Source organism: Mustela lutreola, chromosome 15, assembly GCF_030435805.1.
Source record: "Mustela lutreola isolate mMusLut2 chromosome 15, mMusLut2.pri, whole genome shotgun sequence".
NCBI lineage: Eukaryota > Metazoa > Chordata > Mammalia > Carnivora > Mustelidae > Mustela > Mustela lutreola.
Genome location: NC_081304.1, coordinates 3,401,191 through 3,424,120, shown reverse-complemented (window position 1 = coordinate 3,424,120; position 22,930 = coordinate 3,401,191). Strand labels below are relative to the sequence as shown.

The following is a 22,930-nucleotide window of genomic DNA, read 5'->3' as shown; positions in this document are numbered from 1 at the left end:
CCCAAGACCAGATAACGGAGAACCTGCGCACGGGCCAGGATCTGTGGGCAACGACCCCCGCCATCCAACCCCCCCAGTGGGTGCGCAAACCCGAAAGCCCCCAGCCCGCCCGCGCCGGCCGCTGGCCCGCACCTCTTCTGGCCCAGGCGGATGGCCCTCAGCTCGCTGCCATACTTGTTCCTGATCCACTTGACGCCCTGCAGCTGCGCGTCCACGACGAGGGGCCAGCGCTCCGTGTTGCACAGAATCGTGGCATTCTCAGTGGACATGCGGTCGCTGGGGAGGCCCTGGTTGTTCCAAGTGGCCACGTCTGCGTCATCCGTCAGCAGGCTCAGGGGGTCCAGACCTTCCGTGATGGGGATGGGGACCTGCCCGGCAGAAGTGCTGGGTCTCAGGCCGGGTGGCTGATGTGGCCTCGCTTACAACTCCATGGGAAACGGCTCTCCAGGCGACACGGCGGGACCGTGGTGAGTTAGACCACGGATGAGCCACGTGGCCTGGAAGACCAGCTCTCCCACCGCCCTGACAGAACGTCTTGGGACCCGCCGGGAAGGGCGTCCGCCTCAGCCAAGCTGGGTCACAGTTTAAACCCGCAGTGACCAGAACGTCCGTGTAGGGGACCCCCTCCCCGCCCAGGGACCTCCCCAGAATTCCCGACTGATGAATGTAACCGAACCACTTACCTTTAGCTGATGTATATAAGGAACCCAGAACTTCTCCATCAGCTCGTTTCGGTATTTCTTGGTGAAGTAGCCCACGTAGGAGACGAAGGCAGAAATCAGCAGCACGTCCCCGCACAGGGTGACCCCCTGGCTTTTGAAGTTCTTCACCGATTCAGCCCAGCGCACGTTCTCCGACGCTAAGCCGCCTACCAGCCTAAATGTGAGCACGTGGTCGGGGGGGGGGGTCACAGGAACGTGGGGCGTCACAGGAACGCGGGGGACACAGCCACCGACCCCCACCCCTCAGTGCAGGGCATCTGCCATTGCACGTCCTGCCCTCGGTCCGTGCCTCAACAGTGGAAATGCTCTGGGGGAGATTTTGGGAATCACTGCCTTAGGGAAGCAGAGCAAGTGCTTTCTGGGGGCACCTGGGACCTGAGCTCCCCTGCCCCGGCCCCCTGCACTGGTGTCACCTCTGTGCTGATCTTATCTGAATGTTTTCCCCAAACACTAAAGCTGCCGCCAGGATGGCACTGAGCTCAGGCTTCGGCTAGTGGGAGGTCTCGGTGGAGGTGGAGTCTGGCCCCAGTGGGCATGGGACAGCGTGGAATCCAGAGGGGCCCTGGCCCCATGTGGAGCGGGTCCTGCAGCGTGGGCTTCGTGTGGCTTGGGCCACCAGCCTGAAAACTGGCCCCCGGCCCCAGACGTGACATCACGTCTGCGACAATCATAGAAAACACAGGTTGCCTGATTAGGCCCACGGAGGTCTGTCTTCGGCGTCACCCAAGGAGCCCTTGCTTCCCAAAGACCAAAGACTGCTCTGCTTTTCTTGGCTACGGTCAAGTCCCTCAAACCCAGGATGACATCCACACCCTGCTGGAGGCCATTCTCCTGCAGCCTGGCGACCTCCCAGGGTCCGCTTGTGCACGGACGACACCCCTGTCGGCAGTTGCCGGCCCACCGGGTGGGAGAACGTTTGACCAGAAGACCTGCCGCCCCATGACCGCCTCCCCCGGCGGATCTGTGCCACTTTCAAACACACAAAAAGAAGCTGTGAAGCCTGCTGTGCTGTCCACACGTGGCTGGTCCACACCCAAGGCCTGGGAGGTATGGCCCGACACGGGCACGGGGATTTGCAGGACTCAGAGTGGACACGCACACGAGCCCTCCCAGCGATGGTTCTAGTAATCACACGTTGAAAGGGTCGCGCGTGGGGTTTAGCAAGATACATCATCCGGACCGGTTTCATCTTTGGGCGGTGCTATGGGGGCAACGGGAAGATGCAGACCGATGGGGGCGGCTCGAGCAGCGGGGCCAGCGCTGCTCCGGAGTCCACGGGCGTCGGCAGACACGGAGGGCCGCGAGAGCAGAGGCCCCGAGAGGTTGCACCAACACCACGGCATGGTGGACGCGGGCCCGAGGGGAATCTGCCCGAGCGGGCCCCTGTGGACGCTGCCTCCCAGGCAGGTTGGGGCAGGTCTGGGTTGGGGGGTTCTGTGCAGCCAGGGGTCTGGGATGCACAGGGGCCCACCACGGGGGGCTTCCTGCTCCTAGAGGCGGAGACACTGGCTGATAGTGGGTTTGTTCTCAGGACTTGTGCAGGCAGGGGCGCGGCTGTCCCCCTGCCCCGGGGTCTGTCTTCATGACTTTGTGCAGGCAGGGGTGCTGCTGTCCCCTGCCCCAGGCCTGTCCTCAGGACTTTGTGCAGACTGAGGCGCTGCTGTCCCCCTGCCCCAGGGCCATTCCTCCTCCTCCAGAGGCTGTTCTGCAGGCCCGACCTTTCCAAGGGACCCAGGAGACAGGAAGGTGCTGCAGGACGGAGTGAGCTACCTGTTGGCCAGCGAGATCACCCTGTTGGTGGCGTCGGCCTCCTGCTGGCACTTGATCTTCTCTGCTGTGGCCTTCTCAAAGGCCGATGTGAGGTTGCTCAGGTTGGCATTGAGTTCCTGGGAAAACACAGAGAGGCCCAGGCGTGGGGCGGCATGGGGCGTTCCAGCTCCCGTGGGAGCAAGCGCAGCGGGGCCCATGGCTGCCTAGTAGCCCGCAGCGCCGGCCGTCCTCGTGCGGGCAAGTGGACACTCACCGCGATCTTGTTCTTGATGCGCGAGAGCTTCTCCTGCGCCTCGGCCAGCTCCGCATTGGCCTCCTCCAGGGCCTGCCGCTTGGGGGCCACGTCGCAGTACACCTCGTAGAAGCGGACGATGTTGATGCACCAGGAGCACAGCCCCGCGGCCGCCGTGGACTTGGAGCGGATGAACTCGGGGTCGAAGGTCGGGTTGCCTTGGTAGGGCCTGCGGAGGGAACGGCGGGCGCTGGTCCGCGGTTCTGACTGCTGGTCACCGGGAGTTCCCAGGGCAGCACCGCGAATCGGGTTTTTTTGGGGGGGGGGGGCGCTATCTTCAAGATGGAGAAAAGAACGAAGCACAGATTCTGGTCCCAGAAGCAGAATTTGAGGTATGGAGGGAAGAGGCCCGAGGAGGGGATCAGCGTTCCCTGTCCTCTCTGTTGGGGAGGTTTCTCTAGCCGGCCCGGTTTCCATTCTCCAGAAATGCCACCCGTAAGCAAGGAACCCGGGGTTCGGAGGGGCTCGGCAACTTGCCCCGAGTCCTGTGGACAGGAAGCGGTAGTTCTCCTGTGTGGGGCCGCGGGTCAGGTGCTGTCCCCAGAGCTTCCCAAACGGGAGTCCTGGAGCCCACCCCGCCGCGGCACGCCTCGCCGCCCCAGGTCACTCGGGCGTGACAGACCCAGAGAGGCCGAGCGTGTCTCCCAGCGTGACCCAGCCGGAGAGGCTGGCCTGCACCCGGGGCCCGCGCCCCAGGGACCCCTGCCCCCACCACGGTGCTGCCTCTGCTTCCCTGGGCGCCACGGCCCCAGTGTGCCGAGGAAATATGCCCGGAGATGCGCTTTCGATCCTCTGGAAACCAGTATTTTAAAAAATGACAGCAGCGTCGTGAAGCCCAGCAAACCGTGCTGTCTGCAGAAAGAACTTGTAATGAGCGATTCTAGTACTGAGACAGGGACTTGCAGGGCTCTGGGGTCGGGTCGGGAGCGCAGCCGATCACCTCCTCCCTCTGGTTTGTGTCACACTTGCTTTAGGTGGATGTCAAAACGGGTTTGCCTCTTTCAACACGTGTCAGACCCGTGGGGGTGGCTGTCCGGGAGCCGGCAGGGTCCACCGTGCAGGCAACATTGTTCTCGTCCCCCAGGTCAGCCAGACGCCGGCCCGACAGTCACGGTGTACACGTGGTACCGTTTCAGCTGCGCAGAGACCCACCCAGCCAGGAGGCCCCTCGGTGGGAGGCCTCGGGTTTGTCTAGTCTTGTCCCATGTCCACCCCGCAGCAGCCCCGCCCACCGACCGGCCGCCCGAGTCCCTCCGGACGTGGTGCGCGCACTTTGACAGCAACGGAAAGAAGAAACCACGCCCGACAGAGCCTGGGCCAGCAGGCGCTCACGGCCCATGTGTGTGCACACGTGTGTGTCCACAGCACTGTGTGTGTGCAGGGGTGTGTGTGCGTCATGTGAGCCCCTGTGCACAACTGCCCTTCCCTTGGGGAGCCTTGGAGGCCTTTCCCGTGCGCCTATGGGCCCGCACCTCCTGGCGTCCTAATGGCTGCGTGTGGGGTTGCTGGATGCTCCCATGTGCCCTACGGGGATGGGGTTGCCCACCCCGATCCTTCGGGTGGGGGATGCGAGGGGTAAAGAGGTGCCCGGGGAACTGGGGCCACACTTCACCTGGACACCCGGACTCTGGGGCAGTCAGAGCTCCCCAGGCTGCCGCCACCTGCCATTTCTGGGGTCCCATCTTGCTCCCCTGCCCGCCCTGGCGAGCACCGGCTGCCCTTGGAAACAGGCCGCCGGCTGGTGTGGGCCAGGGACCGTGCAGAACCTGGATGCCCCACTCTCCCTGCAGAGCCAGCAGCCAGCTGAAGCCGGCACCATGGCCCGGCCTGGACTCACTTAAAAGCCTTCAGACAGGCCTCAGGGATGTGCTCTTTGTCGAACTTCTTCAGGGAGTCCAGGAAGGTGTCCACTTTGCCCATCATGATTTTCGCGGCTTTCCAGCTCTTGTCCTTGGGGATCTTGCCCCCGGGCGCCGTCAGGATCATGACGGCAGCCGTGACGTTGACCACGGCGTCCGGCGGGGACCCGAAGGACTTCAGCTCTGTCAGGTTGTTCTGGAAACAACAGGCGGCCGCTGAGAGGGGATGTAGCCCTGCATGCCAGGCCCCAGGCCCCCTGGCCCCCGTGGGAAGCTGCGGCCACGTGCCCGGACTCCACGGTGTTCTCCCCCGCCCCCGCCCCACCCCCGCCATGACCCCGTCCCGTTTCTTTCTTTTCTGGTCCTCACCTTATTCAGAGTGTCGAGAGCTTCCTGCGCGGCCAGCAGGGCCGGCTCTGCCTTGGCCAGATCTGTTTCACAAGCCTTTTGTTTCTCTGTGACATTCTGGAAGGAAGCCACGCAGGAAAGATGAGCGCGGGGTGGGCAAGTGTGTGCACGTGTGCGTGTGCGTGTACTGGAGCCCTCGGTGGCGGCGATGGAGCATCGGTGGGAGAGAGGAGGGCGGCCTCCCCCCGCCCCCCCGAAGCCCAGGCACGGAGGTGACCCCCGTGACGGAGCAGGGCTGGGCTCCGTGCTCCCCTTCCTGCCTGCGCGGGGCCCACCCCCCGCCTTCCTGCTCCCTGCCCCACCCCCGCACTCAGGCTGGAAGAAGCTTTGCCGGGGCCGCAGCCTTGGGATTCTGGAACGGGAACTGGTGCTTGCAGGCCCCAGCTTCTGGGATTGGGGGGAAGACCCGGGGCCACGTGCTATCGGCTCTGAGGCCTTCACTGTGCAATCTGTCCTTAAATGGACCATTTTGGAGGTAGAGCCCCCTCTCCCTGGTAGGAAGTGAGGGCATCTTTGTGTGTGCCCTCCTTGGGTCCCGAAGGACCCTCTGAGCCTCTGAGCCCCATGCACAGAGCCGTTGGTTCTCTCAGGAAGAAGAGCTTCGGTGATGGCGGCCTTGCTGGGCTCGGAGGAGGGAGGACAGAGGGACAGGGTCTCAGCAAAGCACCGTGTGAAGGGTCCCTCCAGCCCCCACTCTAAGGACAGTTTGGGGCACAACTACAGGAACGGGCCCAGAAGGTGTGGGACTCGGCCAGCTTCTTCCCTGGAGTCCCCCTCCACCCCCCAGCCCCCGAGGGGAGGCACTTCTGGACGCAGGGATTGGAGAGAGAAGGGCACCAGATGTGAACAGCTGCGTGCGGCCGCAGAGGTCACAGTCTGGTCGTGGACGTGGGTCCCGGCTCAGATCCCGCCTCTGCCTGCCGCTGGCCGGCTGCCGACCGCCCCGGGCCCGGAGGCGGTGCCGGGCGCCCAGTGGGGGAGGCCGGGCCGGCAGAGCCGCGCCGACGCTGGCGGCCGGGCTTGTCGGCGCACCTTGTTGATGACCTCCACCTTGGCCTCCTCCTCGTCGGCGATGGCTTTCTCCTTGCTCACTTTCTCGGTTTCCACGCCCACCACGTGGATCAGCTTGTCCGCGTTCTCGTTCTTCTGCTTGAGCTCGGCCTCCTGGATCGCCAGCGTGGCTTTTAAATCATCCACCTGGGGGAGGGACACCCAGCGACGGCGGGCGTTGGCCCCGGCAGCCGCGCCCAGGCCGGTGGGGCGGCGCCGAAAGCTCGGGCCGGGGGCCGTGCCGGCTGTGGCCGTGCCAGGAGGGAGGGAGAGCGGGTGAGGAGACACGGCGTGAGCTCTGCCGCCCCATTCTTGATGGTTTCTCCCGCAAGGACGCCCCTCAGTCGCCAGAACAGGACTGTGTCTGGAAGGTTCATCTGGGGGCAAGCAGCGGCCTGCTTGGCCGGGCTTCTCCCTGTTCCTTTCCGCAAGAGCTGTCTGGACGGGAGTGCTCCTGCTGGGCCCCTGCAAGCTCCATCTTCCTGGGACACCCCCTACCGTCCTCGCCACTGCACGCCCCAGGGGTGGCCTTGACCCTTGCCACGCTGCCTGCGGCAGGGGCACGCCGGCCTGGCTGTGAATCGTGGGCTCAGTCTCTCTGGGGGCAGAGCCGGGGCAGGCCCAGCTGTGCGGGGTCACGCCTGGGCAGGGGCATGGGGTGGGGGGGCTGTTTTGCAGGCTCCCTTGGGGACACCAACAGTGGGCAGGGATGGTGATGGGGCCGGGGCTGCACGCGCGGGAGCTCCTAAAGCCAGGAAGAAAACTGGGTGGCAAAAGCCTTTCCACCAGGGCACCACAGCGTGCAAGGCATCTGGGAGTGAGCGCGTGGTCACGGACACTCTTGACCCGATAGGCAGATCCTCCTGGACTTGGGCCCCCACGTAAAAGCACCCAACACAATGACGTCAGCATTGCCAAAGTGCGGTGAACCCGTTTTCTATAGTGAGGCCCACGTGTTCTCTGTGATTTGGGAATGGCACTTTCTTCAAGGCGGGAGTCTGGTTTCTCTCCCTTGGGAGGAGGTCCTGGGACCTGCCAGTGGGGCCCCTGCCGTCCCTACCTGGGACGCGGTGCTCTGCAGCTTCATCAGGCCGTTCTCCAGCCTCTCGATCCTGGCCACCAGCTCCGTTCTCTTCTTGGCCAGCAGGTTCTGGTACAGTTTGATCTGCTCCAGGAAGGTTTTGGGTGTGGTGTAGTTGTAGCGCCTCTCCGTGGCCAGGTACGCCTTGGACATCTCGTTGACCGTCGTGTGCACGTAGGCCATGAAGAGGCTGATGGAGGCCTTGACTTCTGGCTACAAAGGAGAGACGAGCCCGTTGGTTCCCTGTTCCCTGGTGGGAGCGACCCCACTCCTGCTGGTAGGGGGGGTGTGGGGGAGGAGGCTGCTGGGCACCGCGATTCAGCAAGGCGGGGTTTCCCTCCCTCGCCGGGACCTCGCTAAACCAAGACAGCAGTGCCCGCAGAGGCAGCCCGGGGCGCTGGTGACCGTGTTCCAGCCCGTGCCTGGCTAAGCGCCAGGGACAGGACAAGGCGCTATTCCTGTGATCGTCTCTCCCTGACTCACCCTCTTGCGACCCTGGGGAAGTGCAGGGCCAGACAGCACATTCGAGCCACCCAGCCCTCCAGCAAGCGTTTATGCGTTTCCTGAGCTGCGTCCTGGGGTTCAGCAGCTTCCTTCCTAGCTCGGGGTCATCCGGGCTGCCCCACCTGCCTACAGACTGTGTCGCAGGAACCGTCCAAGTGACACCAACCGTCACTGGAGTTGAGTTGGGGATGTGTTCATCCAGCGCCTGCCTCTTCTTGGGCATCGACCCTGTGGCTCTGCCTGGTGCCAGCAGTGAGGCCATGCCCCGATCTTCGAAGGCCGCTGTCTCGGGAGCTGGACACCCACGTCTGTGCCCACGCCCCGCCCCGCCCCGCCCCCGGTGAAACGTGGGAAAGGCAGTGTTCCCAGGAACGGCCCGTCCCGAGCGTGGGCACTGCAGCCATGACAAGCACGGGGTTTTACCCTCCTCTACAACTAGGGGGAAACATTCATTTCGGGTTTATTTTATCCGACTTCATAACCAATATGTGTTCACCGTCAGTAAAACGCAATAACCAAGTCTGAGGTATCGCGGGACTGCTCGTCCGTCCCATGGGCTGGCTCAGAGTTTACCGACCATCTCAAGGCCGGCGATGAGCTCCAGCAGGGAACGGGGGCACCACCTTCCGACGGAGGAAACCCCTGGTACCCATCATACTTGTCCCGGCCTGTAACAGGGGCGGGACGCAGGGGATGGGGGTGCCCGAGCGGAGCCGGGTTGGAGCCCGCGGCAGGAGGACGTTGGTGCTCCCAGCAGCCCAGATCAGGGGCTGTGCTTGAAGCCTGCCGTGCTCCGTCTGTTGGGACACGGTGTCGGCCCTCCTGACGTGGCCGGGATGGGGCTGGGCAATGGCCGTGGGGGCGGGGCACCCGCCTGGTTGAGATGGGTGTCCCCGGCCCTGAAACCCACACCAAGCAGCTTGTCTTTGTTCACAGTTTTGTTCACTGGGTGTTATTCAGCATTAGCTGTGATTTTTCAGTATTGCATTCAGACATCACTGGTCTTGGTTCCCGAGGTCACAGCTGCCCCTCCCCCTCTTAAATTTTGCACCAGGCCGGCTCAACCTTCCCCTGGGCCCCGGAGGCAGAGGGGGTGGGGTCCTGCAGACCCTCCGTCCCCTGCCCTCCCCTCCCCTGGGGAACCCCAGCACTGAGCACGGAGGCCGCCGGCAGAGTGACTCACCTGAATGCCCTCGGTCTCGTTGAGGAAGCGCGCGCTCACGGACACCAGGGCGTCTTCCGGCCACTCGTGGAACCAGTTGATGGCCGTGCAGTTGACGACGGCAGGGAATTTCCTTGCCCGCACGCGCAGGACGGAGCCCACGGGGGAGAAACACAGGATCACCTGGAGACGGGGTGCAGAGGAGCCGCTCATGGGGACGGGGATGCTGGGGGCCAGGCTCCCTGGGGCAGGGAGCTCCCTCCGGAGCGCGTCCTGCTCTGGGTTTCCGTCACAGCCGGTGAATGTTCCACTGACTCCACGGCCCTCGCGAGGCACGGGGGAGTGCAGGGGGCGCCAAGCCTTCTGACATGGGCCCGGGCGGAGAGAGAGGCGGCGGGGGGGGGGGGGGCAGAGTGGGCAGATGAGGCCCGAGGACAGGGAGGGGTACCGTCCCCTCAGCAGGGCCAGTTCCCCGGGACACAGAGCCTCCTCCAGGCCCCCAAGATGGGGACTCATCCCCAGACAGCCTGGGACTCACTCCCTGGGGCCCCAGCTGCAGACAGTGCTGAGGGCACATGGGCCCAGGCAGCCCTTTGTGCCGGCCAGGTAATAGCCTCGGCCACACGAGCCCCTCCATGTCCTGCAGCCCCTTCTTCCCGGGTGGCGAAGCTGGCTTGCTGGAGGCGGCTGTTCCGCGGACGAAGGGCCAGGCCCCGGAGGAGGAGCCGGGCACATGGCGCACCCATCAGGGTCTCCTTCAGCCCCCGAACCGTAGCCACCAGTGGGACTGCGTAACCCAGACGGGGGAGCTGGAGAGGAAACCTGCTTTGTTTGCATCGAGCCGGAGTGATGGTAGCCAGCAGGTTCTAGAAGAGCTATGGGGGGTGGACCCTCCCAGGGGCAGCACCATCGGTCGGGGGCAGCTGCACCTACCGGACCCTGACGAGAAGGGAGAAAAGGACCCAGAGTGCCCTCAGTCTGATGGGGGTACTGGTGGGGTGCCTGAAGGGGTAGGTGGACCCAGTTTCCCTGAGAAGGTGTGCCTGCTCACCTACTCAACCTCGTGTGTGCGGGGCGTGCGTGTACAAACACTTCGGACAGCCCACGGGCTGGAGGATGGATGCGAGCCCCGCGCTGGGCCCGGGGACGGTCCCCGGACGCCGTGAGGACGGGGACTCTTACCTTAAGCTGCTTGCGCACTTTCTCGATGAAGAATTTCCAGCACGTCTCCCGCGTGTCGGTCATGCCGAGGGCCTTCACCTGCGGCCGCATGGAGGAGATGATGTTCTCCACCTCGTCCTCCACGAACAGCCCCGGGATCTCCCCCGAGGCCAGCAGGTCATTGATCAGCACCAGGAACTGCTCCTCGGCCACCTGCGAGTCTGTCATCAGGAACACGGAGGGGACGTTCTTCACCGCCGACTTCACGTACTGCGCGCTCAGGTCGACCTGGACCCAAGCAGGACACGGTCACAGCGGTAAGTCGTGCGTCAGGTCCGTTTCACCACCAAGAAAGAAGGAAAGACCCACAAAACCTCGGAGATCCTAAAGGAGGTCTCTGCTCCGAGCAGTCCCTACGCGAGGCCTATCCTGTCCCTAGTAGGATTGAAAGCAGCAGCTCATGGACGGTTGCGCGGTCGTGCGGGAGGATACGGGGTACATGAAGGAGAGCAGCAGGAAGGGAAAAAGAGAAGTGCGCACACAGCGGCTCGGAGGGTGGCTGTTCTGCAGGACGCACGCACGCACACAGGACGCACCCGCGCACACACGCCGCTCGCAGGTTTGCACGCAGAACCTACGCGGGGCTTGACGACGTGCTCTCCGGGAAGTCTGGTTTTCCGTAAGCCCCGTGGGCCGTGTTTGTTTTCCCCTTGCCCAGCCCCGGAGTCCCACCTTTCTAGGCTGTGGGCCGTCCAGTGTCTCTACCTGCCCCCTCCCAGTGCCTCCCAACCCCCCAACATGTCCTTCCTTCCTCCCCCCCCCCGACTCCTTAGACACCCCCGTATGCGGAGCCGTGTTCGTGACCCGCATTCCTCCTGGCGCTTGTGACCCGGCGGCCCTCGGCCCCCAGCGCGGTTCTGTCCCATCCTCGTTTCCTGCCAGGCGGGGCGGGAGGGGACGCCACCCTGCCGGTCCCCACTCCCCATAGCACCTGCTTGAGAAGGAAGAGGTCAGGGGTCGCCGGCATCTGGGCAAGTCTGGGGTTGGCAGTGATGGGGGTGGGGCACGAGCTCCTGTTTCTGGCCAGGAGGTCCCCAGAGCTGCTTATTAGAAGGGGGAAAGTGCAGGGTGCAGGGCCCCTAGCCAAGCCCGCCTCCCACTCCCTCCTGCGCAGAGCCCTCCCGCCACCCCTGGACTCCAGCCTCTCCCACCCCCTCACTATACTCTGCTGTCCCAGCCTTCATGGGCTCACTGGGTTTTTCCACTTCTCCCTACTGGTCCTCAAACCGCCCTCCACTTGGTTCTGGGATCTCCCAGGTCCTGGTCCTCTCTGCTCAACCACGTGACGGCCCCTCGTTTCCTGGGGACCAAGTCCCGGATGTTCCCCGTGGCTCACAGGGTCCCTCGAGGGCGGTTCCTGACCCCTTCCTGCCACATCCCTAACCTGCAGTGGGCACCCACAGCGCGTGCGGTGGACAGGATACCAAGGTCACGCCCCGGACAGCGCGGGGCAAGGCCCGCTGGCCCACCCTGCCTCCCTCCTTCCTTCCGAGCCCACACCCGCTGCTCCGTCAAGGACAGGGAACCGTTAGCACAAAACGGCTCCGTGGGGTACTGAGGTCAGGCCTCGGCGTGCTCTTCTATGAGCAGAATAACACCACTCAGACTCAACGATGCTCACCACCGGCCCTAGAGGGACGAGCCGGGAACAGCATCTGCGCAGGGACAGAGCATAGGGCCAGACGCAGTCTTAACAGTAGCCCAACACCATCTGGTTAGTAGACGAGAAACTTCCCAGCCGAGAAAACCCCGTGAGATGACACAGCCCAGGTGTAAGGATCCTGGTTGGCCTTGAGTGCCTTCGGGATACCAGCGGGAATGATGCTGGTCGGCCAAGCGGGCCTATCCCGGCCAGGAGGCAGCGTCTGGGAGAGAGAGCCCCCACGTAGCGAGACCTTTCCCTTAAGGCAGGGACTTAAAAAACGCATTGGCTAGTCCTGTGTTAGGAAGAGCAGAATCTTCTGGGCACAATGACACCCAGAGACAGATGCTGGTCTGGAGGCTGTGGTCCCCGGCCCAGCCCACCTGGGTTGCCGGCAGGCTGTCATCCCTACTGTACTTCCCGGGATCTCCGCCAGCAGACCACCTCCTCTGCAGAGGACCCGGGAAGCTGTGCTCTAGTGGGCTCCAGATCACCCCGCCGAACCTGCCCGCCCACGATGGGGACGGTCCTGCCGACTCTGGCACCGTCCTGGCCCGCAGCAGTGGCCCGGGCCCTGATGCAGAGAGACGGGCCCCTGGAATGGGGTCGAATCAATACCTGCTCCAATCTGAAACACTAAGGTGATTTGTTCTGGGCTAATCATGTTTGACAAGCACACAGTTCCCTGACAGAGCAAATTTTCGGGGAAAAAAAAAATCAATAAAAAGCCTTGGCGGCATACCTTGGGGACGGGAGACCTGTTTACGCTAATGTTTACTTATTAATTCAAAAAGCAGCCTTCCCGAATCCAAGTTTGTGGTTAGAGACCCAGTAACAGCCCTGAATTACTTAATCTGGCCAATGGGGCATGGCACAGGACCGCCCAGGAACCGGGGACGGGAACCGGGGCCTTCACTTTCGTCCGGGCTGCCTCCGCAGACTCGCGCCCAGCAGGAACGGACACCACGTGTCCCCTCACCTTTGCCACCTGGGCGTGGGCACCGGCCAACGTGTGTCCTGGCCCTTCTTTTGTATGAGGACCCCGCAGTGATGTGCACTTTCTGTGCGCGGGTGGCGCGAGTGGTGAGATTTCTGCGCCCCTCCCCGCCCCCCAGCCAAGGGCAGCTTGTCGAAAGCCGCGGCTCACCTTGAGGTCTGGGATCCCATAGCCCTTCTTGAGGGTGATCTGGAAGACCTCCAGCGCGCTGATGTAGGCGGCCAGGCGCGAGAGGCTCTGCTTGCCGCTGCCGCCCACGCCCACCAGCAGGGCGTTCCCGCGGGGCAGCTCCAGGATACGGTTGATCCGGCAGATGTGAGCCACCGCGTCTTCGAACAGCACCTGCGGGGGCCGGAGAGAAGCCTCGGCTGCCCTCCCGCGGCACAGACCCTCCTCCCAGCCCGGGGCCGTGCTGGCGGCGAGTCACGCGGCCCCAGAGCGCCAGGAAGGTGCTCCTAATGAGACAGGACGGGAGACCCGGGTCCCGCCCGGCCCGTCGCCGGGGCTGTCCGCTCAGCACTACTCACCAAGTTCATGGCTGCGTTGACTTCGTTGTAACTGTCCAGGACCTCTACCAGGAGCTTGTTCAGATGAGCCACATTGGTTACCGGCAGGTATTTGGGCTCCCCGATCCCGTGAGAAAAGTGGCAGAAGAGATTTGGTTTGGCAAAAAGGAGCTCGTCGCCAAGATCCTAGAGATAAGCGGGAGGCGCACCTGTTGCTGGCCACCACGGGCACGCAGGTCGTTAGTGGCAGCCCTGGTGCACTTTGGGCTCAGGATGCCGGGGCAAGTCTTCATGGGCCCAAGCCACTGGAGGTCGGGCTCTGCTACCCGCAGTCCCAGGCATCAGGAGTGCCCATCGCATCAGGAGGAAGATAAGAATCTGCCAAGAGAGCCCGGAACACACCAGCAGAGCACACGGACCCAGCCAGCTCTTTCTCTACCCCAAATGGACAGATGGAGGCCATCACAGCCTCACCTACGGAGGAGTCAGTCCTTGCTCCCTCAGACCTACACTCACGTGACAGTCATTTCTTGGGACCCAGTGTGGACCTCCCCATCCTCCTGTGGGGGCCCTTCCAAGAGGACTGGCCTTCTCGTTGACCCCAGGTACTCTGTCCTCTGGGAGCCTCTCTGGGCTCATCAGAGGGACTTGGTGGCTTGACTCACATCAAAGAACTTCTTGGTGGACGCGATGGTGACCCTGCGCAGTGTTTCCTGGTCTTTCTCGTCAACCATTTTGTCTCCGTACACTCGCTCAGCTTCATGCAGCCAGAGGCGGACCAGGTCGAGCGGTGTTCTCAGGATCTCCAGGGTGGAAAACAAGATTCCCTGCCCCAGACACAGGTGGTCAGCGACTTTAGCTGCGCTACGAAGGCCAGCCAAGGGCTGTTCAAGAGGGTGGCCGCTTGCCCAGACAGCGATCTGTCAAGCCAAGGAAGCCACCGCTGGCCAAGCCCATGCACATCCTGGAGGCTGGAGGGTGTGTCGTGCGGAGGGGTGTGGGGGAGGGGGTTCTCATGAGACAGAACCAGGGGATTCCTTCTCTAAGAGGAGGGATAGTAGACAAGGGGCAAGGGAGTGTGACCACGGCGGGAAGCCAGACCCAGAGGGTTCCCAGTTGGGGCTCCGCAGCCAGCCTGCCCATGTCCAGTCCTGGCTCAGCCTTTACTGAGCAAGTGCCCCGGACACATTCAGTGCGTTCTTATGGAGGCTCTGCCATTTTCCAGGCCCTCTCTGGGACTCTGGGCTCACAGCAACAAGGGAGGCCCTGCCTTCATGGAGCCCAGATTCTAGTGGGAAATGCAAGCAGGCAAGGGTAGTTATGCACTGGGACGTGGGCTGCGGTTGACATAAACCGGGGCAGTCAGGCAGCAAAGGGATGAGGAGGGGCCTCTAGCCGGCCTGACATTTGAGGTGAGCATGCCTTAACCTCCTGGAGTCTTAGACCCCCCTTCTGTAACATGGGGGTGTAGGAGCATGTGACATGTATTTTGGAGGAGAATATGGGTGTATAAGTGGCCAAACCTGGTGCCTGGCTCAGACTAAACAGTAAGAGAAAACATCATTGCTGTCACCACCACCACCATCACTACCATCACCACCACCACCAAAGCCAGCACCACCATCACCATCACCACCAATACCACCACCATCACCACCACCACCACCACCACCACCATCACCACCAAAGCCAGCACCACCATCACCATCACCACCAATACCACCACCATCACCACCACCACCACCACCACCACCATCACCACCAAAGCCAGCACCACCGTCACCATCACCACCATCATCGCGGCCACCACTGTCACCGTCACCACCATCACTGTCGTCATCATCACAGCCATCACCGCTGTCACTACTATGGTGATGTCATCAGTCCACACATCACTTTGCTTTCCCTCCCCAGAGCAGTGGAGGAAGAGAGCCCCTTGGATCAGGGATGTGGCCAAAACAGGGCTCTAAGAGCCGTACCTGGAAAATATTGGAGAGATCCCTGAGGTTGAAGACATAGTGAAACTTAATGGCCGTGGGAAGGAATGTTGCCGTGACTTTCTGGTGCAGGGCTGTTACAGGAAAGAGATACGTCGATTCTTAGGTGCTCTGAATGGCCTCAGGAAGTACAGAGCTTGGGGTACGGTCTCTAGAGCAAATGTACTACGGAATAGTGACAACTCGAGGAATAGATCTGCGCTGACTCGGGGGGAGGTTTGCTGCTCTGCTGACGTGTAACTCCTGTTGGAGTGCTGAATTTCCTACCCCTGCCTTCCCCTCAAGCAGTCAGATTTCACAAGATCTCCTGCTGAAACACAGCCTCGTTTAAAAGTATTGATTTGAAAGTATGAATAAAATATCGGCCGGGGGAGTGTGTGAAGAAGCCACGGGGCCCGCAGAGCCGCCGGCTGTGTCCGCAGACAGGGGGCTGCGGCTGGCCAGCTTACCCAGGGCCGAGGCCACCAGCTGGCTGCTCATCCTCTGAACGGCCATGGGGACCGAGCGGAAGGCCAGGTGCTGGGCCAGGATCGTGCTGTAGATGGTGGTGAGGGCCTCCTGGCCCGGGAAGCTCACGGCAAACACGCAGAAGTGGCGCTGCCCAGAACAAGACAAGCCCCATCAGGCTGCCTGCGGGGTCTAGCTTGTGGCTGGGGCTGCCTTCTCGGGGGCCCCCAGGGGTGTGTGGACGTGGTCAGAACGGACAGGTGCCCTCCTTGTGCTAAAACCCCATCAAATATCAATCGTGTCCCAAACCGCCAGATCCACGCAGCACGCTCTCCGGCCACGTTCTGGCGGAGGCGAGGGTGTCTCAGGGCCCAGGCCTGGTGTTCTATTCTCGGTCCCCGTCTGCTTGATACTTTAGCAGGGAGGTCCTGCCGGGGTGGGGTCGCAGAGGCGACACAGGATATCCTGTGAATTCTGAGTTTCAGAAGCACAAGTCATTGTTTTCAGGACCGGGGTGTCCCGGACACCGCACCGGATGGCTTATCCCGGCTGAGTGCTTGTTGTTGGTCTGAAATTCACAGTTGACAGGACGCCTGGTCTTGCACTTGCGAACTCGGGCAGCCCTGTGGGGTCCGGCAGGGGGCGGGCTGGCTCCTGTCTCGCTGCCCCGGGGAGCCTCCTGCGCACGCCTGTCGCAAGGGGAGGGGGCTCTCCCGAGAGCGTCGGCCCGCAGCCCTGACAGCGCCCCGAATCAGTGCTTCTATTTTCTTGTGCCAAAGTGTACCTCCAGCCCAGAGTGGCCGGCTAACCAGCGTGACCCCTGCCTACCTGGAGCCTGGGATCGATGGTGAAGGAGCCGGAGGTGGGGTTCATGCAGGCCACGTACTGGCAGTTGTGGATGTCCTTCAGCGTCAGCTTCTGCCTGTCGTACCTGCGCGGGGGAGGCGGGAGCCGCGTCGAGCCGCCGGCCTGGGGGAGCCCTCCCCGGGCGCCCCCGCCCGCCCCCGGTCATTTCTGGCACATCGCTTAGAGGTGCAACGGCCAATTTTGCTTCGCGGTCTCAAGAAAAGTTTGAAATGGGAGGCGTCGTAGTGGCTCAGGGTGCAGGCATGAGGTCGGATCCCAGCTCCGCAGCTGTGCAGGGGGACCCCGGGCAAGGCGGCCCCACCCCAGGCCCCTGGGTCATGGTGAGGAGCAACCGAGCTAATGCACCGAGACACACTTAGGACCCCTGAATAGGGCCGGTGCTCAGCAGATGTCTGCCCCGTTGTCCTTACGTCCTGGGCAGCCGGGATCATCGTGCAGGCGGGGTATGTCCTTGATGGCACGTGCAGGGACTCAGAGGCATTTCAAGATCATCAAGCCTTTTCCCGGCACTTCTGACCCACGGGGGTTCCCCGCGTTGTGGGTTTTCTTCCGTTGGGAGCTGTTGCCTGTTTTTGTCCGCTCCTAGGAATTCCTTGCACACTCTGGACGCCGAGCCGCCGTCCGTCTCAGACACGGCAAGTCCTCTGTGAGCGTGTGTGTGAGGGGCCTCAGTGGCTGGGCTGTCCCGAGCCTTGGGGGACATGGTCTTCGAGCGGTGTCATCCCACGCCACGTTCAGTGCCTGCCTGGGTTGGGACCGCTCGTCTGGCTCGGTCACACGCCCTGGGAGTGGCCCTTGACACCCTGCCCCCACATCCCTGTCCCTGCCTCGCTGCTGACCTTCCCCGCATCCGACTGCCCCTGAGCTCTGTGTGGCAAGTGACGGGTGCAGGTGACCTTGACCCTGTGAACCGCTCTCTGGCTCTAGTTCTTGGCAGCAAAGGGGTGGGCTTCATGCCTCTGGGGTCTCATTTCCAATGGGAGTTCTTGGGTTCCTTCGGTCCCCAGACCCCCAGGTTTGACCTGGGCCACTGGCCAGGTCATTAGGGGACCGTTGCGTCAAGGCACATGTAGGTTAACCAAACCGAATGTTGTTCTGGTCTTTCCAAACTGCAGCTGTAAACAGGCCATGCGTGGCTCTCAGCTACCCGCAGGAGAAGGCTTCTGGGCCAGCACGAGTCTTGAGGTCTGGCTGCAGCTGCCCCGAGCGTCTTCTCTCTCTGGCTCCACACTCCAGCCACGCTGGGTCCTCCTCGGGCCATGCTTCCTCCCCTGGGCCTCTGTGTGTGGCATCTGCTCTGTCCGGGATGCTGTCCCTCCAAAGTCCCTCCCACGGCCAGTCCTGACGTTGCCTCGAGCTCTTGGGAGCAGGGCGGCCTCCCCAGGCCAGTCTCTGTCCCCGCCGGGGGACTGCTCTGGGCCCATGCTGGGGGGCTCCCTCAGAGCTCCCCCTGCCTGTCTGACTGCACCTCTTTGTCTCCTCTGCCAGATGGACCCTTGATGGGGAGGGACCTGTCTGTCCTCCCTCTGTGGGTGCCCTCGGCCATGGCTGCCAGCCCGGGGCCTAGCTGATGGGTGAAGCGGAGACCTGATACACCCTCCAGCCCTGAGTGGCCCCCGCCCCCGTCATCTGTGTCGTGGTCCTGCTCCCTGCCTGGGCCCCCTCCCCACCCACTCACCAGTGCCCGTGGTCCATGTGCTGCCGAATGAGTGTGTGGGGGGCCACCGTCCCGTACTTGTCGACCTCGGGCATGTTCATGTCGTCGATGAAGTAGATCAGCTTCTTGGTGCCTGGGGGGCCGTAGTTCCTCCCGGATTTCTTCTCCAGGGGCTTTTCAAGAACCCCTAGAGAAAGGATCCGATTGGCTATCACTGTTTCCCTGCTACATCCTGTTGGGAGGTCCTGTTGGGCCCAGGGTGCCCAGCACTGCAGGCCGTGGCCGAGGGAGTGGCCCTGGAGGGGGCACCGGAGGGAGGGGGTGGACCCTTGACTTCCATCACCCCCAGGAGCAAAGGAGCTGTGGGCATGGAGGGGCCAAGGCCCAGGCCGCAGGAACCTTCCAGCTGGACAACCTCGGGGCCACACCAGACCAGTTGTGCCAGAGGCTCCTGTGGGATCTGCCCCGGAGCTCCTACTCCCCCTACTCTGTGGCTTGTGGCCACAGAGGACCCCGGCCAGTCCCTGTCTTTGGTGAGGAGGAGTCATGGGGAATGTGGAGGCCAGGGGTCAGCCACGTGGGATGAGCGTGATTGGGGGTGACCAGGCTGGGCTGTAGGGGCCCACCGTGGGCCTTGCCCCCCACCCTGCACCCCTGCTCCGGCCGCGCACCCACCCTGCAGCATGGCGGAGGTGGTGTAGAAGTTGAAGGGCACGGCCTGCACCAGGTAGTCGTCGGTGTTGAGGCTGTCCAGCTTGTCCCCCATCAGCACGGACTTGCCGGTGCCTGCGTTCCCCACCAGCATCAACGGCCACGACTTCTCCATGAGCAGGTCCATGAAGTAGCGGATTCGGATGGTCTCTGTGGTGTGCACCAGAGAGGCCTGGCGGGGGGGGGGGGGGGGCGCGGGAGGACCGCAGAGGAAGGAGGAGCCGTGAGCCTCAGACACACCGTGCCTCCGATGTCCCCCTTCCAACTCATTGAGGGACCCGACCGGTTTGTTGCGTCTCCGGTTTACGCGGGAGGTCCCACTGTGGAAGCGTTTGCGTGGGGTCGCCCATCACGAAGCAGGAGTCCTGCCCCGAAGTCGTCCGTCAACTGTCACCTGTCCGGGACAAGTTACCTGCAGAGGGACGTCCGGGTCCAGCTCAAAGGCAGGCACCTTGTCTGTCCACGGCAGGAACTTTTTCGTGTCCGGATCGATGTAGTAGTCGAAGATCGTCCCCTGCGAGGGGAGCTTGATTGTTTTGAATTCGTTGACCCACCATTTGCTGAACTCGACCCGATAATCCACAAGCTGTCGAAGAACGAGAACCAAACAGGGCCCAGCTCGGGGCGGCCGGGACCTCTCGCGGGCGGCGGGCTCCTGCGTGGCCGGCTGCTCACCTGGTCCTGGAACATGGCCCCCCCAAACGCCCAGAAGCAGGCAAACACGAAGTAGAGCTCGTACAGCTCCTTGGGGGAGTCGGGCGGTGTGTTCTTCTCCGTGAGGAGGCACTCGAGCAGGTACAGGATCATCTGGGTGACCGTGATCTCGGGAATGGGCGTGATCTTCTTGAACCCGAGCCGCAGCTTGTCCAGGCACGTGGGCAGGTACTTGTCGAAGAGGATCATCAGGTTGGCCTTCTCCGACTGCACCTTGCGCCTCTCGATCCAGCTGCTCACCACCCTAGGGCAGACGGGGAGGCGCTGGGTGTTGGGACCACCCTGTTGGGTCTGCCTGGCCTCCCTCCCCTGGCTGAACAGCCCTGGTGTCTCTATGTGCTTCTGGCGTGCCTGCCTTGTGATGGGGCCAGACATAGAGCTTATGAGAGCCTGACAAGTGTGTGGGACTGGGGAGGATGGGCTCTTTTTCTGACATTCTAGCTATGGGGCTGCTGTAAGCTTAGAACAACTGGGAACCACCTTTTCTTCCCCAAATAAAGTCAATACTGAGAGCAGAGCTGAACATAGGGGAAGTAAAAGATCTCATGACATCATCTGGGTGGGAAGGGGAAGGAAGGGAGAGAAAGGGAGAGGAACAGGGATCTCATTACATCATCTGAATTCCTGGATTCAGCCATGCCTGAAGCTGTCTTGGTGAACTGAGCCAATTCTTTTTTTTTTTTTTTTCTCTTTAGTTTGAGTTGAATTTGCCATATTGGGAGAGCCCAAACTAATGCAATAGACAGTCTGTGAGCAACCACGTCACACTCTCTGGCGCCCACCTGCCTCTGGAGTGGGCTCCCCAGAAGGGGCCCACCATAAGGGTGAGATCGCAGACTCTGAGGCCTGCTGCCTGGGCCTGAGTCACTCCACTGTGGCCAACAGTGGCTTGGGCGAGTTACTCAACACGTCATCTATAAGTGCGAAAGACAACAGTGACCCCCGTTTCGAAGCACCACCTGGGCTGATATTTTAAAAGCCCGTAGAAGGGAGCCTGAGTGCTGCACGAGTGCCTGCTAAAAGCATAAATAGGGTCTGGCTGCCTCGTGTGTCTTTTCCAGGACTGCCCGAGCAGAAGCAGGAAGCTGGGGTCGGCAGCCGCGGCCCCGAGGACAAGCCTCTCCGTGAGCGAGCTCCCGCCTCGGACGGCCCATCCTAACCGTGCTCGATCAGAACTGAGAACCAGAGCTGAAAGCTCTGCCGTGTCGCTCCCAGCACGGTCTCCAGTCACAGGGCCATCCCCTCCCCAGCTCGCGTCCGCAGGCAAGGCGCGGTAACCCCATGCCGGACAGTTAGGACCCGACTCCGGAGACGGCGGGTCTCCAGAACGGAGCATGGCCGCGAGTCTGTGCGCACGCCGCCGCCGCATTCGCCCTCCTGCCTGAAGGTGTTCATGTCATGTCGAGTGAGAGACGTTGCCCTGGTTAGAGTCCTCCGCGCGTGCAGGTGGGCACGCCGGCTCGGACGGGAAGTGCAGGCCCAGGGAGACGCGCGCGCGTGGGAGGCCCAGCCGGCCTGGCTCCTGCCCGGCCCCCAGAGGCAGCCTCGCTTCACTTCCCGCTCTGGGATATGCCCCGCAGTCTCCAGGCCTCCAGTCACGGCCGCCCCTGGGGAAGCTGCCTTTCTCCCGGGGGCCCCGGGCCGATCCCTACCCTCTCCACTTCTCTCCTCCTCGTCCCCAAAGGCCTGCTCGCTTCTTCCCCTGGGGTCCCCAAGAGCTGCTCCCGGGGCAAGGCTTCCCTCCGCGCTCTCTCCTTCCGGCCCCCTGGGAACCCGCCTCCCTCCCTGTGTCCGCAGCTCCTGCCTCGCCTGTGCACTCCGAGAACCCTCACGTGTGGGGTCGTGGGCAGAACGGCGGCTCCCAAAGGACAGGCCCACCGAGACCGGGAGACGTAACCTGGTTTGGAAAAGGGTCTTTGCAGACAGATGTAGTCAAGGTCAGGATCTCGGAAGGAGACTGTCCCACATTAGGGTGGCCCCAGTCTGACAACTGTCCCTTCAAGAACACGGGAAGAGGGAAAAGAAGAGGGAAAACCTCGAGAGACAGGAAAGTGGCCGTGCAGAGACGGATGCAAGGATCGGGGGGAGCCCTCAGAAGCCAGGGGTGGCCCGGGACACGCTCTCCCTCGGGGCCTCTGGGAGGAACCAGTCCTGCCTACAGACTGTCGGCGTCGGGCCCCCAGAATCAATGCCACATCTTCAGTTTCTTAAGATTCAAACACTTCTCACCCCTTCCCTTCCCCTCTGCCCCCAGGGGCTGCCCATGGTCCAGCACGGGCCACTGTCCTCTTCACACCGGAAAGGGTCCCTGTGCAGCCCCGCCGGCCGGTCCGCGCCCGCCCCTTCCCACCGACAGCATCGTCAGGCTTCGCGCTCCGTCCACGAACACCTCACGGCTGCCTGGACCCCGCGACCTCCCGCTCTCGCCCCCCCGCACCTGCCGCCCCGTGCCCCCGACCCCGTTCAGGCTGGTTCTCGCCTGGCAGACTCTCCGCAGTCTTCGTCCTCCTGGAAAACCCCCTTTCCCGCCAGGTGTCCGCCCGAACTCCGCCTCCTCTTGGACCCGGACCGCCCCCGCCTACCCCAGGCTCCCAGCGCGCGGTGCCACGCGGTCGCCTCCGTGCCTCACGCCGCACAGTCCCCTGGCTTGTCTCACACCCTCTGGCTGCCGGCACCCGATGCGCGGGGGCCGCCGTGCGGTGTTCCCCGGGCCGCAGCGCAAGCCCGCACGGGTGACTCCGAAATGCCCCCAGCCCCGTCCTCCTTCGCCGGTTTGGAACGGGCAGACGACAACCCCACTCACGGGTTCCAGCCCAGATCTGCGGGGTTGATGTAAAGAATGCCGGCTCTGGAGACGGTGGCGGGGGTGGCCGTCCTCAGGTGGCTGATCTCGAACACCAGCCTCATGGTGCGGTTCAGGGGGATCCGCTCGTTGCTGGCCAGCGTGAGGACCTGGGAAGGGAGGCAGCCCGTGGGTTCCCGGGGCGGACCTGCGTCGTCCGGATGGGTCGTCACATGGACATCTCCGATGGATGAGGCGGAAGGCCGGGACCTGGGCCCCTGTGCCCGCCACCAACCAGCCCCCCCGCCGGCCTTCCCCAGACACCCCTGACCCCAGTCCCTCAGCCGCCCCCGCCCACCCCAGGACACCACTCCCGGGGGTGGGCGCCGTGTCGGACGTCACTGGGATCTCGTTTGCTTTCTGAAACCACCGTCCCGCCCCTCGTGGGGAATCCTGAGCTCCCTCTTCCAGCCAACTGAGAATCACTTCCTCAAGCTGCTTCTAGATCCTTCTGCCTTCCAAGGTCTGAGATGTCCTGCCG

General features: G+C 63.0%; 1 protein-coding gene across 6 annotated transcripts in view; it reads right to left on the bottom strand.

Moving 5' to 3' along the window:
* Positions 1–22,930, bottom strand: part of DNAH17 (dynein axonemal heavy chain 17) — a 90,445-nt gene that overhangs the window by 19,450 nt on the left and 48,065 nt on the right. For all 6 annotated transcript variants that reach the window (XR_009348204.1, XM_059149924.1, XM_059149926.1 and 3 more), the window contains 21 exons: positions 22,411–22,559; positions 19,569–19,851; positions 19,306–19,479; positions 18,858–19,065; positions 18,204–18,369; positions 16,487–16,589; positions 15,661–15,808; positions 15,194–15,285; positions 13,880–14,041; positions 13,236–13,400; positions 12,859–13,050; positions 10,031–10,297; positions 8,870–9,031; positions 7,162–7,395; positions 6,084–6,248; positions 5,013–5,108; positions 4,622–4,839; positions 2,746–2,953; positions 2,493–2,608; positions 684–876; positions 133–368 (listed from right to left, as the gene is read on the bottom strand). Coding sequence is in view for 5 of the 6 variants with exons in the window: in XM_059149924.1 (XP_059005907.1) it covers positions 133–368; positions 684–876; positions 2,493–2,608; positions 2,746–2,953; positions 4,622–4,839; positions 5,013–5,108; positions 6,084–6,248; positions 7,162–7,395; positions 8,870–9,031; positions 10,031–10,297; positions 12,859–13,050; positions 13,236–13,400; positions 13,880–14,041; positions 15,194–15,285; positions 15,661–15,808; positions 16,487–16,589; positions 18,204–18,369; positions 18,858–19,065; positions 19,306–19,479; positions 19,569–19,851; positions 22,411–22,559 (3,737 nt within the window). In the remaining variant the exon portion in view is untranslated. The remainder of the gene's footprint in view (positions 1–132; positions 369–683; positions 877–2,492; positions 2,609–2,745; positions 2,954–4,621; positions 4,840–5,012; positions 5,109–6,083; positions 6,249–7,161; positions 7,396–8,869; positions 9,032–10,030; positions 10,298–12,858; positions 13,051–13,235; positions 13,401–13,879; positions 14,042–15,193; positions 15,286–15,660; positions 15,809–16,486; positions 16,590–18,203; positions 18,370–18,857; positions 19,066–19,305; positions 19,480–19,568; positions 19,852–22,410; positions 22,560–22,930) is intronic.